The 16227-nt window shown below is 48.3% G+C and overlaps 1 protein-coding gene across 4 annotated transcripts in view; it reads left to right on the top strand.

The window, feature by feature from the left end:
* SDK2 (sidekick cell adhesion molecule 2) overlaps window positions 1-16227 on the top strand; it is a 334770-nt gene that overhangs the window by 254440 nt on the left and 64103 nt on the right. For all 4 annotated transcript variants that reach the window (XM_060202671.1, XM_060202672.1, XM_060202670.1 and 1 more), the window contains exons 19-21: window positions 11839-12034; window positions 12258-12356; window positions 14207-14398. In XM_060202671.1, the coding sequence (XP_060058654.1) occupies window positions 11839-12034; window positions 12258-12356; window positions 14207-14398 (487 nt within the window). The remainder of the gene's footprint in view (window positions 1-11838; window positions 12035-12257; window positions 12357-14206; window positions 14399-16227) is intronic.

The following is a 16227-nucleotide window of genomic DNA, read 5'->3' as shown; positions in this document are numbered from 1 at the left end:
ACAAATTATTGTATTTTATTGTCGACTGTAAACCATCAGTCTCCCAATCAAGAAATTTAAATAATAGTAATAAGACTCCTCAGAGTACAGATACTAGGAGACTGGTCCTGGTTTTCAGGCTGTATTGGGGTGGTGACGGGTTGATTTATTTGCTAAAGAGAACACTCCAGCATATGCAGTGCTGGGGGGCAAACCCAGGGGTCTTCATGCTTGGTAGTCCTCTACTTTATCTGCTGCTCCACCTTCTGGGCTACTGATAACTTGTTTCACTTGGTCAGGCTGCCTTACAAAGTACACATAAGCCTGAGGTCAAGGTGTCAGGGCTGGCTTTCCCCAAACCACTCTCCTAAGTCTGCAGACAGCCACCTTGTCCCTCTGTCCTCACATCTTTCTTATATCCTTATCTGTATTCCAAGTTTCTTTTTTAATTTTTTTTATATAAAGACAGAGAGGAAATGGAGAAGAGAGTAAGATAGAGAGGTAGGTAGAAAGATAGAGACACCTGCAGTCCTGTTTCACCACCCATGAAGCTTCCTCCCTGCAGGTGGGGACCAGGGGCTTGAACCCAGGTCCCTGTGCATGTAATGTGTACGCTCAACCAACTGTGCCAGCTCCCAGCCCCATAGTCCCTTTTCTTAAAAAGAATACCTGTGGGAGTCAGATGGTAGCCGCAGCAGGTTAAGTGCAGGAGGCACAAAGTGCAAGGACTGGTGTTAGGATCCCGGTTCGAGCACCCGGCTCCCCACCTACAGGGGAGTCTCTTCACAAGCGGTGAAGCAGGTCTGCAGGTGTCTGTCTTTCTCTCCTCCTCTCTGTCTCCCCTCCTCTCTCCATTTCTCTCTGTCCTATCCAACAACAACGACATCAGTAACAACAACAATAATAACTACAACAATAAAACAATAAGGGCAACAAAAGCGAATAAATAAATATATATTTAAAAAGAAAGAAAGAATCCCTGAGACTGGGGAGATAGTCTATCAAGCAAGGCACATGCCTTGACATTTAAATGACCCAGGTTGAAACCAGGTACCACATGAGAAGTGCCCTAGTACCAGAGGAAGCTCTCATGCTGTAGTGTCTTTCGTACATCCTGGCCCTGTCCCTAAATGAGAGAAGCAGCCCAGTGTGCTGAGGTCACTTATGTGTGAGACACTGGTGAGGAGGTCACTGGCTTTGGGCCATCCTAACAACCTCGTGTTAACTTAATTACCCCTTAATCCAAATAGAGCCCATTTTATCGTGTGTGTGTGTGTGTGTGTGTGTGTGTGTGTGTGTGTGTGTGTGTGTGTGTGTGTGTGAGAGAGAGAGAGAGAGAGAGAGAGAGAGAGAGAAAGAGAGAGAGAGAGAAGGTCTCAGCATGTAAATTCAGAGGGCACAGCTCAGCCCACAACAGTGGAGACAGAGGCGGTGATGGTGCTAAGTCAGCTACCATTGTAGCTGCGGTGCTAACAGTTGGGATTTAAGCTCTGGAACCCAGACCTTGGATGCCATATTAGGGGTCCTTCTCCCCATGGGGAGCACCAGGCAGGCTAGCCTCTCCCAAGGGAACCAGGATGGATAGTGCATCGGCCAGGTCGCTCTCATGGCCCAGGACCTCAGTAGCATGGGGGTTGGGGTGGTATGCAGTCGGCCCCTCCAGCTATGGGAAGGGAGGCCTAACCTTAATCCTGTGACCTCACAGAGACCACACACACACACACACACATTCTCCCTCTCTCTCTCTCTCTCTCTCTCTCTCTCTTCAGGAGTCCAGACCTTTAATGTGGAATACAATGGTCAGCTGAACAGAAAGAGACTGAGGTTTGGTGCAGGAGAAAATACTCTGCTAGAATTGAAGGCGAACAAAGGAGGGGTGGTCTCTAGAAGCCAGATACAACGCCCCCATCCCCTGTCTCACTCCCAGGAAGGAGGGCCCCCATGCCAAGGGGCCCTTCCTCTAACAGGAGGGGCTAAAGCAGAAGGCAGGCTCCTCTGGCCGGCTGGAAAAGCCTGCTAATTAGGACTCTGGGGGGAGGCAGGGAGGGAAAGGGGAGGCCCGTCTGGCACCTGAGAAGCTCAGGAGCTGACTGGGAACAATTAGCTTCTTGCTGCCAATTCTGCGTTTTCTTCCAAAACTGGAGGCTGAACTGCAAACTTCTAAGGCATCTGGCACTCAGGAGGGCCAGGGAGGCCAGCCAGGAGGCAGGACAATGAGAGCAGTGACCTAGAGCAGGCAGGGATGGAGGAAGCCCCTGACTCCTAGGGCTACTGCGTCCTAGCACCCAGCCATTGTCTGATACACATCAGGGAACTGCCCAGAGATACTGAAGAGAGGAGATAATGGAAGAGAAGGGAGAGAACACCTTTGTGGCAACTTTCTCAGCACCCTCCCCAAGGTGCTAGGGCTTCATTCACATCCTCCTCTGGAAACAGCTGCACAACACCCACCCATCCCCCCCAAGGACTAAGTTGTCAGCACCCCATATACAAGGGGAGAAGCTAAGTCACAGGAAACAAAGTGTTCAAAGCCACCCAAACTCCAGAGCTCGCACCTTGTATTGCATTTAAAAAGGAGTGTACCTACCATATGATTTGGTTGGGTTTTTTGTTTGTTTGTTTTGCTCTTTGGTTTTTGTCTGTATTTATTTATTGGGTAGAGATAGCCAGAAATTGAGAAGGAAAGAGGAGATAGGGAGAGAGACAGAGACACCTGCAGCCCTGCCTCACCACTCATGAAGCTTTCCCCCTGCAGGTGGGGACCGGGGGCTTGAACCCAGGTCCTTGCACATTGTAACATGTGCTCTTCACCACTCGCTCCCCCCCCATATGATTTAGTTGTAAAATTATAACTGTAACTTGAAATTTTCTTTTATTTATCTTCTTTTTTATTCCTTGCTGCCAGAGCTTCACTGGGACTTTGTGCTTGCATAATTCCATTGCTCCTGGTAAACTTTTTCTTTTTCAGTTAAAAGTTGAAAGGTAGAGAGACGGGAGAGAGTTGCCACAACACTGCCTCTCCACTGGTGAAGCTGCCCACTTTGCATGGTGATTCCATGTGGTGGCAGGGGGCCTTGAACCTGCGCCCTCTCTCATAAGAAAGTGTTTTACTGGATGAGCCATCTCCCCAACTTGAAAATGTCTTAAGTACAAATGGGGACAAGTGGTGATTTTCTTTCTTGCTTCTTTGGCCTTCAGTGTGTCATAAAGGGCGGGGGTGGCGGGGGGGGGGGGGCGATATCAAGCTTTGTCACTTGCATAACCCCAGTAAGACTGGACTTTTTTCCCTCCCCTTTCACTTGAAAAAAATTTCAAACATTTACAAAGAAAAATTTCAAGCCTCTCCTTGCACAGAGACTATAATAACTCCAGAAGACCACAGTGCACCCACGCCTGTCGTTAGCAATTACCAGAGCACAGCCAGTTGGGTTCCGTCTCCTCCCTGGCCCTCTGTCTTTCCCCTGGGGAGTTTTGAAGCAAATTCCAAGCATTGCATCATTTTATCCAGAGAGGTTTCTATAGAGATATGGTGTGCACTACACTTCTGTTTAAAACAGAATCACAATGTACACGTCATCGTTATTGTGCCTAAAAATACCCACAGCCCCTTTTACTAGCATTCGATATCCAGTCAGCGTTCAGACTCTCCTGACTGCTACTTCATTGGCTTAGTAGCTGACTTGTTTGCGTCAGAGGCCAGATGAGGTCTGCGTGGTTGAAATAGGTGACGATGGGTGGGTCTGGGTTATCTATAGATTACTCCCCCCCTCCTCCCTCTCTCCCTCTCTCCCTTGCAATTTATTTAGGAGAGAAACTTAGTCATTTATCCTGTAGGATTTTCCATCGTCTGGCTTTGGCTGATTGCATCCCTGTGGGGTCATTCAACACATTCCTCCAAGCATTATATTTGCAGTAAATTGGAACTTAGAACAAGAGGCTCAGTCATAGATGCAGGTTGGACGTTTGGGGCTGTTGTGGTTGTCAGAGGTGCCCTCCAAATGATGCTGGGTCTTCCCACCTGAAGGCATGAAATCTGACTCTTTTTTTTATTATCATTCTTATTATCTTTATTTATTGGATAGAGGCAGCCAGAAATTGAAAGGGTAGGAGGAGATAGGGAGAGACACAGAGAGAGATCATTCGCAAAGCTTTCCCCCCCTGCAGTTGGGGACTGGGGGTTTGAACCCAGGTCCTTCAGCTTTGTACCCTGTGCTCTCAGCCAGGTGTGCCACCACCCGGGCCCTGAAGTCTCACTCTCTTGCCTGGTAGCCACTAATCTATTTTGTAACTTCTGTTCTTCCACTAGGGGGTGCAGAATGTTGGAAGTCAAATACTATCAGTTCTTCTGAATGTACTAACTGAAGTACTTTCAGAAAAAGGAAAAGAGACACATTTTTAATGTTTTGTCACTAAGTTTGTGACAGAGATTGTAAGATTGCAATGTACAGTTCCACACCACAGGCACCAAAATTCTGGATCCCTGCCTTCCCACCGCCAAAGATCACCAGCAGAGTTCTCACAAGTCTTACGGTTTGCTTGCTTCTGTTCAGTCTGGATTTTTTTTTTTTTGGCAAGTGCATGTAAATCAGATCTCTAGATTCCACCTATAAGTGAAACCATCTGGTAGTTGTCTTTTATCTCTTTACTTATCTCACTAAGCATCACCACCTCCAGTTCCATCCACTTTGACCCAAAGGACACCATATCATCTTTTTGATTGTGGAGTGGTATCCCATGGAATATATAATATCCCATAACTGCTTTAGCCAGTCATCTGATAATGGGCATTTAGGCTGCTTCCATTCTTTGGCTGTTGTGAATAAAGAGGTATTTTTTTATCGTTTTTTATTTATTTATGATTGGATAGAGACAAAGAGAAATTGAGAAGAGGGGGAGATAGAGAGGGAAAGAGCCAGATAGAAACCTGCAGCCCTGCTTCAGCTTTCCCCCTGTAGGTGGGGACCAAGAGCCTTTGAATCTAGGTCCTTACGCTCTGTAACTTAACCAGGTTCACCACTACCTGGTCCTCTCCCTTAACTGGAAGTGCAGTTGAGCTAGGAAAAGCTAGGCAGTTATTCAGTACATCGCCATCACCTGCCCGCTGTCCACAGGTGAATTTGGAGCTGTGTGTGTGTGGGGGGAATCATCTTTTCTTTAGGGGAAGGTCTGGTGCGATTTGTATGTACTTAAGGACATGCAGCGGATCCATAAGGTGTTTGTGCTGCTGTTGAATTCACCCACCTCAGTCTCTTCAAGTCAACACGTGGACCCTTTGACATGTCACAGTAGTCTTTTCACAGCCTCCTTGCTGTCTGGCGTAACAAAGTTCCTGACATATAATTCCCCCTCTGCTGTGTTTGGGATTCCCCATCTCCTTCAAGGAGCCCACATTCCCTCAGCAGGAGATCACACTTAAGACCCGCCATCTGGGTATCACAGGTGCTTCTTGTTCTAACACTGGAGGGGTAGGTCCTGTGAGTCAACAGCTAGGAAATGCCTTTAACAATAAATACACAGAGCGGCGTTGGGGGCGGGGGTTGGTAGATAGCATAATGGTTATACAAAGAGACTCTCATGCCTGAGGCTCTAAGTTCCCTCACACCACCATTAGCCAGAGCTGAGCAGTGAGATAAAATAAAGACACAAATAAATCACATTCTGACACTTCTGACTCAATTTTAGGACTGCACATTTTTTTTTATTGCCACCAGGGTTACCACTGGGGTTTAGTGCCTGAATCTACCACTCCCAGTAGCCTTCTCCCCACCCTTTTTTTTTTTTCTTTATATGGTAGGAGAGAGAGAAATCAAGAGCAGAGGGGGCAACAGAGAGGGATGGAGACAGAAAGGCACCTGCAGACTTGCTTCACTGCTCATAAAGCTTCCTCCCTACAGATGGGGAGCGGGGGCTCAAACTCAGGTCCCTGTGCGTGGTAATGTATGTGTGCTTAAACCGGTGTGCCACTGCCCGACCCCCAGGACTACACGTTATTTAGAAATAATAATCTTAGGGGTGTGCTCAACCAGGTGTTGATGCACCTGGTTGAACACACGTTACAGTGCACAAGGACCCAGGTTCAATCTCCCGGTCCCCACCTGCAGGGGAAAAGCTTTGCAAGCGGTGAAGCAGTGCTGCAGGTGTCTCTCTCTCTCTCTATGTCTTCCTCCCCCTCTCAATTTCTGGCTGCCCCTATCCAATAAAGAAATAAAGGTAATAAAAAAATTAAAAGAATAGTAATCTTATCTGTCAGCTTCTCTTCTCCGTGCAGAAAATCCACTTCCTTCACCACCATCACAGTTACCCACCCCACCCAGCACTCACAGCGGTTTCAAACCAGGGATACCAGCCCTCTGCTTACTGAAAATAGTTTCCAATCATCTACAGTCATTTTGTTCTGAGGATTTACCCCATGGGGCTGCATTATAGTTCACATTACTTTGTGCTGCCACTGTCCTTTGCAAATAAAAAAAGTTCCTCCCTGTATAATTTTGCTACCACTCAATGCACTGTTAGGTTCATTTATTTCATTTTGGTTTCAGTTCTTAGGGATTGATTTTTTAAATTTAATTTTGTTCTATAATTATGTACATGGCTCCAAAGTTAAACCTACAAGGCAGATTCAGAAAAAGAAAGAGAAAGAGCCAGAATGCTGGTCCTCCCACTCCCCAGTATGTTGGTTTGTTTCCTTGTTTTGCTCCTTCTTTCCATTTCTTTAACGTAAGTGATCACATCTATACATCCCTGTGTGTGTTCTCTCCTCCGGTGAATGATGGCGTCCTCTGGCTTCATCTTGCTTGTTTACGTATGTCAGCTCTCAGAGATCACTCCGCAGTGTAAATAGAGATGTTCCTTGGTCTACATGGGGTCCTCCATTACCTGAGTCTTCTGGAGATCAGTCAACCAGCTCCCTAGTGACGGCATTTGTGTGGTTTCTGTGCATTTACTAGAACAAACATTTCTGCAGTGAAGACCTCTGGGCACCCATCTTCTCACGTGTAGCTTGGAAACAGGTTCTTCTTATTTTTTTTCCCAGTTGCCATTGTATATTTTTGTTTCCCCTTTATTGGGCGGATTAATGGTTTACAGTCGACGGTAAAATACAATAGCTGGAACATGTGTAACAGTTCTCAGTTTTCCACATAAAACTCTAACCCCTCACCTAGGTCCTCCTCTGCCATCATGTTCCAGGACCTGACCCCTACCCCCCACCACCCCAGAGTCTTTGACTTTGGTGCAATACACCAACTCCGGTCCAAGTTCTGCTTAGTGTTTTCCCTCCTGTTCTGGTTTTTCAACTTCTGTCTGTGAGTGGGATCATCCCATATTCATCTTTCTCTGGCTGATCTCACTCATGGAAATAGGTTCTGAGCAGTGAGACTACTGGGCCAAAGAGTACATGTGTCTCTACTGTTATTACTGTTGTCCAGTCTTCCACTATGGTTGTCGAATCCCCCATTATAAGCCACTGTTAAAGCACTAGTAAATATATACATATAAAACAAATCATACCACACACATGTATACAAATAGCATAAGAATTCCTGAAAGATTACACAGGAAGACAGTAATTACAGTATTATAATTTTTAAAACAAGAGATCTATTTTATTTCATTTTATTTATTGGATAGGACAGAAATCAAGAGAGAAAGGGGAAATATAGAGGGAGAAAGAGAGACACCTGAAGCACTGCTTCACCACTCATGAAGCCTTCCCACCTGTGGGTGGGGGACTGGGGGGTTTGAACCCGGGTCTTTGCACACTGTCTTGTGTGTACTCACCCAGGTGTGAACCATCTGACCCAACAAGAGAGATATTAAGCAAGACAAAAGGATAAGCACATAGCAAAAAATCCTCCCCTCATCCCAGTCCCTCATCTGCCTGGTTCTGTCTCATCGACCTTGACACTGCCAGCCCAAGTAATATGTGTTGTTAATTTTTTACTTATCCTTCCAGGGTGTTCTATGTGATTCTATGCAAGTGAAGAGAGAGAGAGAGGAGGAGGAGGAGGAGGCGGCGGCAGGTGGTGGTGCACCTGGTTAAGTGCTCACAGTTCAAGCCTTCGTTTCCCACCTGCAGGGGGAAAGTTTCAGGAGGGGTGAAGCAGAGGTGTCTCTCCCTCTCTATCTCTCTTTCCCCTCTCAATTTCTCTGTTGAGAGAGAGAAAGAAGGGAAAAGGAGAAGGAGAGCACAGTTCCCTTGCTCTTGACATTTCACCAACTAGCAGGCCTTTACATTCTACCCCACACTCTCAACCCTGTCTGTCAGGCACTGGTTCCAGCAAAGACAGAAGGCGTGACATTACATCATCCCTCTTTCCCCCAGCCAGCAGGAAACATGCACCAGCCCCCATAATAGTCAGAGGCCAGGGGCAGCTGAGTCCCATTCCCAGGATGATACAGTGACCTGAGCTCAATCTTAGGTTTGTACAGTCCTCTCCACTTTACTCTCCCTTCCTCCCTTCCTCTCTCTCTCTCTCTCCTCTTTCTTTCTTTCTTTCTTTCTTTCTTTCTCCCTCCACTTTGCTTGCTCTCTTCCCCCAGCACACACTCACCCACACAGCCCAGCCATGCTCAGGGCAGCCTGGTTTGCTCTGAACTCAGGGCCAAAGGCCTTACAGAACATAGCCACTCCGGCCCTGATCACAAGAGCAGTCAGAGAAATGGCATAGAGAGGCCCTGATAGCACTTGTGTGTGGAGGGGCGGCGGGGCGGGCGCAGAAGCCAGGGTTGGCGCACAGGGTTGGCGCACAGAGCTGGTGCTGGCTCCAAACAGGCCCGTGTGCAAGTCACACAGACATCCAGAACTTCACCTTCCCTTTCCACCGCACGGCAGACAGTGATGTTCATCCAGCCTTCTAGGCAAAGGGGAAACAGGCCCAGTCAGCAGCAGATTTCATGCAGCTCTGGGCATAGGAAGCATCCATCTGACTCTACAGCCTAGGTCCCATCTCATGGCTGACTGAAGCCCAGCTCCTCTCGGGCAATCTTCTTCTTCTAGCGTTTCAACAGCGTCAGGTTGAAAGCTGTCAGGAGCTGCTTGTTGCTGGCTTTGAAAGTGACTGGGATCCATGTGGATTCAGTCGGCTAGGAAGGATCGTCAGTTTCCCCAATGAATGGGTACCCACGGGATGCACCACGAGAAGGTCGATCCAATGCATCCCAATCTCGGGCAATAAATAGAAGGTTCAGAATGCGATCCCGTTGTCTTCCTGGCCCTGAAGAAGACATCTCTTAATCCGGCACCTCCTCTTCAGATGCAGTTAGGCAAGGGCCAGTGGCTACCAGCCAGAGTCAATATTTGGAAGCTACCCTAATGCATCCACCATTTTGGGCTTCAGGCCTAGAACTACAGGATGCTGATAAAGCCATGTGACTCTTTAGAACCCTGTTGCCATTACCCCGAGTGCCTCTTCTGGGTGGCTCTTGAAGGCAGTTCCTTGACTGTTGTAAAATGCCTGGAAAGACATATTTTGTCCTTTATTTGTATTTTAGTGAATGTGATTGGCCTAAACCCAATAAAATAATATTTACCCAGATTTTGTACTTGCTGGGGCACACACACCATACAATTAATTCTAATGGCATAATTAATTCAAATGTACATTAATTAAATTAAATTAAAACATTAAACGTGTTTCTTAATCTACTCCAAAGAAGAAGTTCGGCAATTTAATTGCTATGAAACAAGATAACCCAAATAAGGAAGATATTTAACATACTTATTAAGTGCCACTTAGTATTTCTGATTAGTATTTTTAGGGTCTAATTAGTGTCTAATTAACTTGCTATAGGCTATCTTTTCACAATACCCATTAAATTTCAAAACATCCCTTATAAATCCTTGGCCACGGAAAAGAGAAGATTAAGCATTGTTACAGGCTTGCGTTAATCAGGAGACATGAACGTGGAGCCATGTTCTTTCTGTCTATAAATACCGCGCTTATGAAAACACATCAAGTGTTGCTTTTCACCATTAATTGCTGTTTAATCAACTTCAAATAAATGAGGAAATCTTGGAGACCAGCTGTCATTGTTGGAGACAGAAGAGTCCAGAAAGCAGGTGTTCTCGTGAGTTGAGAGCTCACAGGAAGAAAAAAAAAAAAAAACAGACGCCGGGGGCGGCAGGAAGCCCGTGCAATAGTGGGTGTGTGTGTTGGGGCTGAGATTCCAGGAGGGGCTTTCTTACCGACACCTCACCTCTAGGTGATGTGTAAGATGGAAATCCCACCTTGGAACAAGTTTAAGAGTAGGAAGAGTAGTAGTGCAGGATGAGGAGCTAGATTCTCAAGCATGAAGTCTCAGGTTTGATTCTTGGCATCATATATGCCAGAGTAATACTCTTTCCCTTCATTAATAAATAATTAAAAATAATAATAGAAGAGAGTCAGCAAAATCTAGGGTTGTCAGAAAAGTCATGATGCATTTTTGCATAGAAAAATAGGTCAGGGGAGCAGGCGGTGGTGCACCTAGTTAAGTGCACACATTACAGTGTGCAAGGGCCCAGGATCGAGCCCCTGGTCCCCACCTGCAGGAGGGGAAAGCTTTACGAGTGGTGAAGCAGGACTGCAGGTGTCTCTCTGTCTCTTTCCCTCTCTGTCTCCTCCTCCCCTCTCCGTTTCCCTCTGTCTCTATCCAATAATAAAGGAAAAAAAGAAAATTAGGTCATGACTTTTCTAGCAGCTCAGTAGCTCACTGGACTAGTACGCTGCTTGTCCAGGTGCATGACCCAGGTTGGAGCCAGCCACTCCATTGAAGGAAGACTTGGTGCTGTGGAGCCTCTCTCTCTGTCTCTCTCTCTGCCTCTCTCTCTCTCTCTCTCTCTCTCTCCCTCTATCAAAATAAGAGTAGCCCACAAATCAAAATTATGGATTCCTGGATGACTCTATCCAATAAATAAATAAATAAATAAATAAATTTAAAAAATTAAATATATATACACCTCCAGGGTTATCTCTGGGGCTCAGTGCCTGTACTTTCAATCCACTACTCCCAGAAGCCATTTTTTTCTCATTTTTGTTGCCCTTGTTGTTGTTGGGTAGGACAGAGAGAAATGGAGAGAGGAGGGGAAGACAGCGAGGGGGAGAGAAAGACAGACACCTGCAGACCTTGTGAAGCTTGTGAAGCAACCCTCTTGCAGGTGGGGAACCAGGGGCTCAAACCAGGATCCTTTCACCAGTCTGTGTGCTTAACCCCACTGAGCTACCACCTGCCCCCACCCAATTTTCTTTCTTTCTTTCTTTCTTTTTTTTTTTTTTGTCTCCAGGGTTCTCACTGGGGCTCGGTGCCTGCACCACAAATCCACTGCTCCTGGAGGCTATTTTTTCCCTTTTTATTGCCCTTGTTGTTTATTGTTGTTACTGTTGTTGCTGTCATTGTTGTTGGATAGGACAGAGAGAAATGAAGAGAGGAGGGGAAGACAGAGAAGGGGAGAGAGAAAGACAGACACCTGCAGACCTGCTTCACCGCTTATAAAGCAACCTCCCTGCAGGTGGGAAGTCAGGGGCTCAAACCGGGATCCTTATGCCGGTCCGTGCGCTTTGCGCCATGTGCACTTAACCTGCTGCACTACCGCATCCCCCCCCCCCAATTTTCTTTTAAATGCCTCTCTGGGGGGAGGTCTCTGGAGGACCTGAGTGAGTGATGACTCTGGAAAGCAGGGAGCACCAAACCTTCCTCACTCAAGTCGCTCACAGCCCAGCACAGGGCAGTGAGTCCCCAGAAGAGTGGGTGCTCGCTCGGTAAAGCATGGGGTGCCCGCACAGCCAGACCTTCTCTGGAAGCTGACCCCTGCGCTCTGTCCAAGGGCCTAGAGTGAGGGCCAGGGCTCAGCCCCTCTTCAACACCCTGGCCTCTCCCCAGCTCATCGCCTGGGAGCCGGGTCAGGAAGAGGAGATGACCATGGTGACCGTTCGGCCCAACTTCCAAGACAGCATTCACGTGGGCTTCATGTCTGGGCTGAAGAAGTTCACCGAGTATTTCAGCTCCGTGCTCTGCTTCACCACCCCCGGGGACGGCCCCCGCAGCACGCCCCAGCTGGTGCGCACCCATGAGGATGGTAGGCACACCCCTCCCCCGCCCCGGCCCCTGCTCTCTGTAGCCCACCGCCACCGCTGCCACCCACCCAGGGCCAGGCTGGGCACCACAGACACAGGGTGGGCTGATCCTGTCGCCACCCCCAGGGAACCCCCAGGAGTGCTGGGGGCTGTCTTGGGGAGATGGTGGTCTCTCTCTCTGGCTCTAACTGGCATTGGGGGGTGGGTGGCCCTTTTGGGGTACAGTACCTGGGCCGGTGGGACACCTGAGCTTCAATGACATCCTGGACACCTCACTGAAGGTCAGCTGGCAAGAACCTGGAGAGAAGAATGGCAGACTCACAGGTAGGGGCCATGGGGAGGCCACCAGGGGTCAGGACGGGGCTAGGAAGGGTCATCTCCCTTCTCCTGCCTCGAGTCTACTGTCCATCCAAAGCCTCCCAGCAGACCAGTCTGTCTGAGACACTGCTAAGAAGGGGCCGGGTGTGGCACACTTGGCTGAAAGCACACATTACAATGTGCAAGGACCTAAGTTCAAACCCCCGGTCCCCACCTGCAGCGGGGAAGCTTCACAAGTGATGAAGCAGGTCTGTAGCTGTCTCTCTCTCTCCCTCTCTGTCCCCCCTCCATTCTTAATTTCTCTGTGCCCTGTCAAAATAAAAAATGAAGGAAGGAAGGGGAAAGAAAAGAAAAGAAAAAAGAAAGGAAAAGAAAAGGAAAGAAAAGAAAAGAAAAGAAAAGAAAAACTGCTGAGGAGTCTGTCCATCCGTCTGGTCGCTGACACATTCAAGTCACCTGACCTTAGGCGACCACCACCTTGACTCGTCTCCCTTCTGTAGTTCCCTGGGGGGCGGGAGACAGGCATCTCTCCTGTTACTCCCATGGCCCTCTCCATCCCAGCACAGTGCCCCACCTCCTTCAGCCCCATTACATCCAGCACCAGCCTAGGGAAGCAGAACAGAAGGGCGATGGCTGGGGTGCAAGCAGTACACACCTGCTAGAGCACACGTTACTATGCTCCAGGACACAGGTTCAAGTCCCCAGTCTCCACCTGCTGGGGCCAAGGGGAAGTGTCACATACAGTGAAGTATGCTATAGGTATCTATTTCTCTGTCTCTCTCTATATCTCCCCCAGGCCCTCTCAATCTCTCTCTCTCTGTCCCTATCCAAAAAATAATAAATAAAATTAAGTATTAAAAAGAGGGTCTGGGTAGTGGCACACCTGGGTAAGTGCACATAGTACTAAGCATAAGCACCTGCACAAGGATCCAAGTTCAAGTCCCCCTGGATCCCCACCTGCAGTGGAGACGCTTCACAAGTGATGAAGCAGGTTTGTAGGTGTTTATCTTACTCTATCCCTCTCTATCTCCCCCTGATCTCTCAATTTCTTTCTGTCCTATCCAATAAAATGTAAACAATGTCCTCCAGAAGTGGATGTGTAGTACCAGCAATAACCCTGGAAGCAAAAAAAAAAAAAAAAAATGAAGGAAGGGAGGGAGGAAGGGAGGGAGGGAGGGAGGAAGGAAGGAAGGAAGGAAGGAAGGAAGGAAGGAAGGAAGGAAGGAAAAGGGCTGGAGTGACACTATAGTGACTATGCAAAAGACTATCATGCCTGGGGCTTTTAGGTCCCAGGTTCAATCCCCATAAGCCAGAGCTGAGCAGTGCTCTGGTCTCTCCGTATCTTTCCATATTGCTCATTCGTTAAGAAGTGGAAAAAACAGGGGGGCTGGGCATTAGTGCAGTGGGTTAAGCACACATGGCGAGAAGTGCAAAGACCCGCAGACCGGTGTAAGGATCGCAGTTCAAGCCCCTGGCTCCCCACCTGCAGGGGAATCGATTCACAGGCAGTGAAGCAGGTCTGCAGGTGTCTGTCTTTCTCTCCTCTCTATCTTCCAGTCCTCTCTCCATTTCTTTCTGTCCTATCCAACAACAACAGCAGCTATAACAACAATTACAGCCACAACAAGGACAACAGCAAGGGCAACAAAATGGGGAAAAATAACCTCCAGGAGCAGTGGATTCATAGCACTGGCACTGAGCTCCAGCAATAACCTTCAAGGCAAAAAAAAAAAAAAAAAAAAAAACTACTGACCTCTTGATCTAAGTAAAAAAAAAAAAAAAAGAAAATATCTTAAATAGAAAGAAGCAGGGCCATGGCCAGCATCCAGCCACGGCCTGTCCTGTGCTCTGCCCAGGCTACCGGATCTCCTGGGAGGAGTATAACCGCACCAACACCCGCGTGACCCACTACCTCTCCAACGGGACCCTGGAGTACCTCGTCACCGGCCTCACCGCGCTCACCACCTACACCATCGAGGTGACCGCCATGACCGCCAAGGGCCAGGGCCAGGTGTCCGCCTCCACCATCTCATCCGGGGTGCCCCCAGGTAAGGGCCCCTTTATGACTCTCCTGATGGGCACCCAAGGGGCCCTGCACTTGGACAGGGCACTGCCTTACCATGTGTTATCTGGGCTGGAGGGGCTTTTGGTGCTGTGGCCTCTTTCCTTCTGTTTGTCTCTCTCTCTCTGTCTGGTGACATAGCCTACAGCAGTGAAGCCCCATGGACAGCCAGAAACTAGAAGGCCCCTCCTCTTTCTAGAACATCCACTTTCTTCCCTGTGGAAGAAAGTTGATTTCCCATTAGAAATCAACTCTGTGAAGGCCATGGCGCAAAGCATAAGGATCCCGATTCGAGCCCTCGGCTCCCCACCTGCAGGGAGTTGCTTCACAGGCGGTGAAGCAGGTCTGCAGGTGCCTATCTTTCTCTCCCCCTCTCTGTCTTCTCCTCCTCTCTCCATTTCTCTCTGCCATATCCAACAACAGTAACTATAAGAATAATAACAACAATGGCAACAAAATGGGGAAAATGGCCACCAGGAATAGTGGATTCATAGTGCAGGCTCCAAGCCCCAGAAATAACCGTGGCAGCAAAATTATAATTATAGTAATAATAATAATAATTAAGAAATCAATTCTGTGAGCCCAAGTAGAGGCTATGCGCCCCCCTCCCCCTGCTGCTTCCTCTCATGGCTCTCAGCTAAGCACAGCCCTCCCCAAGTCCTTCCCCATTGCCTCCTCTCCCTGGAGTTTCCAGTGTCACTTAGAAAGTTCAAACTAGAAGATGACACAGTGGATCAGGTGCTAGGTGCTGGTACTTAGAGGCCTGAGGTCCAGTTAAATCCCCAGAAATAATGTGTATGCCAGAGTGATGCTCTAGTTCTCTCTCTCTCTCTCTCTCTCTCTCTCTCTCTCATTAAGAAAGAAGAGGTAAGGTAGGGAAGGGAAAGAGAAGCAAAGAAGATGAATAAGGGAGCCAGGCTGTGGCGCACCTGGTTAAGTACGCACATTACAGTGTGCAAGGCACCGGGTTCAAGCTCCTGGTCCCCACCTGCTTTGCGAGCAGTGAAGCAGGGTGTCTCTCCCTCTCTAGCTCCCCCTGCCCTCTCAATTTCTCTCTGTCTCTATCCAATAATAAAAATAAATATTTTTGTCAATGGACCTTGCATAGATCCTTTAAAAAAGAAAGAGGAAGAAAGAAAATGAAGAAAGGAAAAAAGAAAAAAAGAAAGAGAAAAAAAAAAAAGAGGAAAGGTGGGCGGGAAAGTCCAGATGGGTTCCATCCAGGGACGTGCCTGTTAAAGGCGGCCACAGAAGGGGGAGTCTTAGCCCTGGGGTAGAGAGCAAGCTCTGAGACCCCAAGCAAGTCAAGTGACCTTCCGTGCCTCAGTTTCCCCATCTGTATCTATGGGAAGGTGGACCTGAGAGCCACATGGTCCTGTCTGAGTCTGGAGGTATGTGTCTGACCTGGCCACTTGCCTCCTTGACCAGGGCACTAGGAGCACACGCACGGGTATGTCTTTCCTGTCCGTGTGCCAGGCCTGGGCATTTGATTTACATTGGTGCTAATCTAGGTGACATGATCGTCTTCTCTGAGGAAGTGACAGCACAGCTTGGTTATGGCATTTGCCCCAAGACACACAGCTGGGGGCGGCAGATGTGGATTCCAACTCAGATTGTCCCCCTCTGGGACCTGTTCATCCTGGAATCTCCCCCACCCCCCCGCCAATACAGTGTCTGCTCAGAAAACAAGGGCGACTCCTACCCCAGCCCTCCACCTTCCAGGTTCACGCAGCTTCTTTGGGGTTGGGGACGGCTGTCATCGGGTGTGTGTGTGTGTGTGGACGGAGAGGAGGACTGGTCAGTTCTATTATTTCA

This window comes from Erinaceus europaeus, chromosome 12, assembly GCF_950295315.1.
Source record: "Erinaceus europaeus chromosome 12, mEriEur2.1, whole genome shotgun sequence".
Lineage (NCBI taxonomy): Eukaryota > Metazoa > Chordata > Mammalia > Eulipotyphla > Erinaceidae > Erinaceus > Erinaceus europaeus.
Note: the sequence above shows the minus strand (reverse complement) of the source record. Positions and strands in the feature narration are given on the sequence as shown.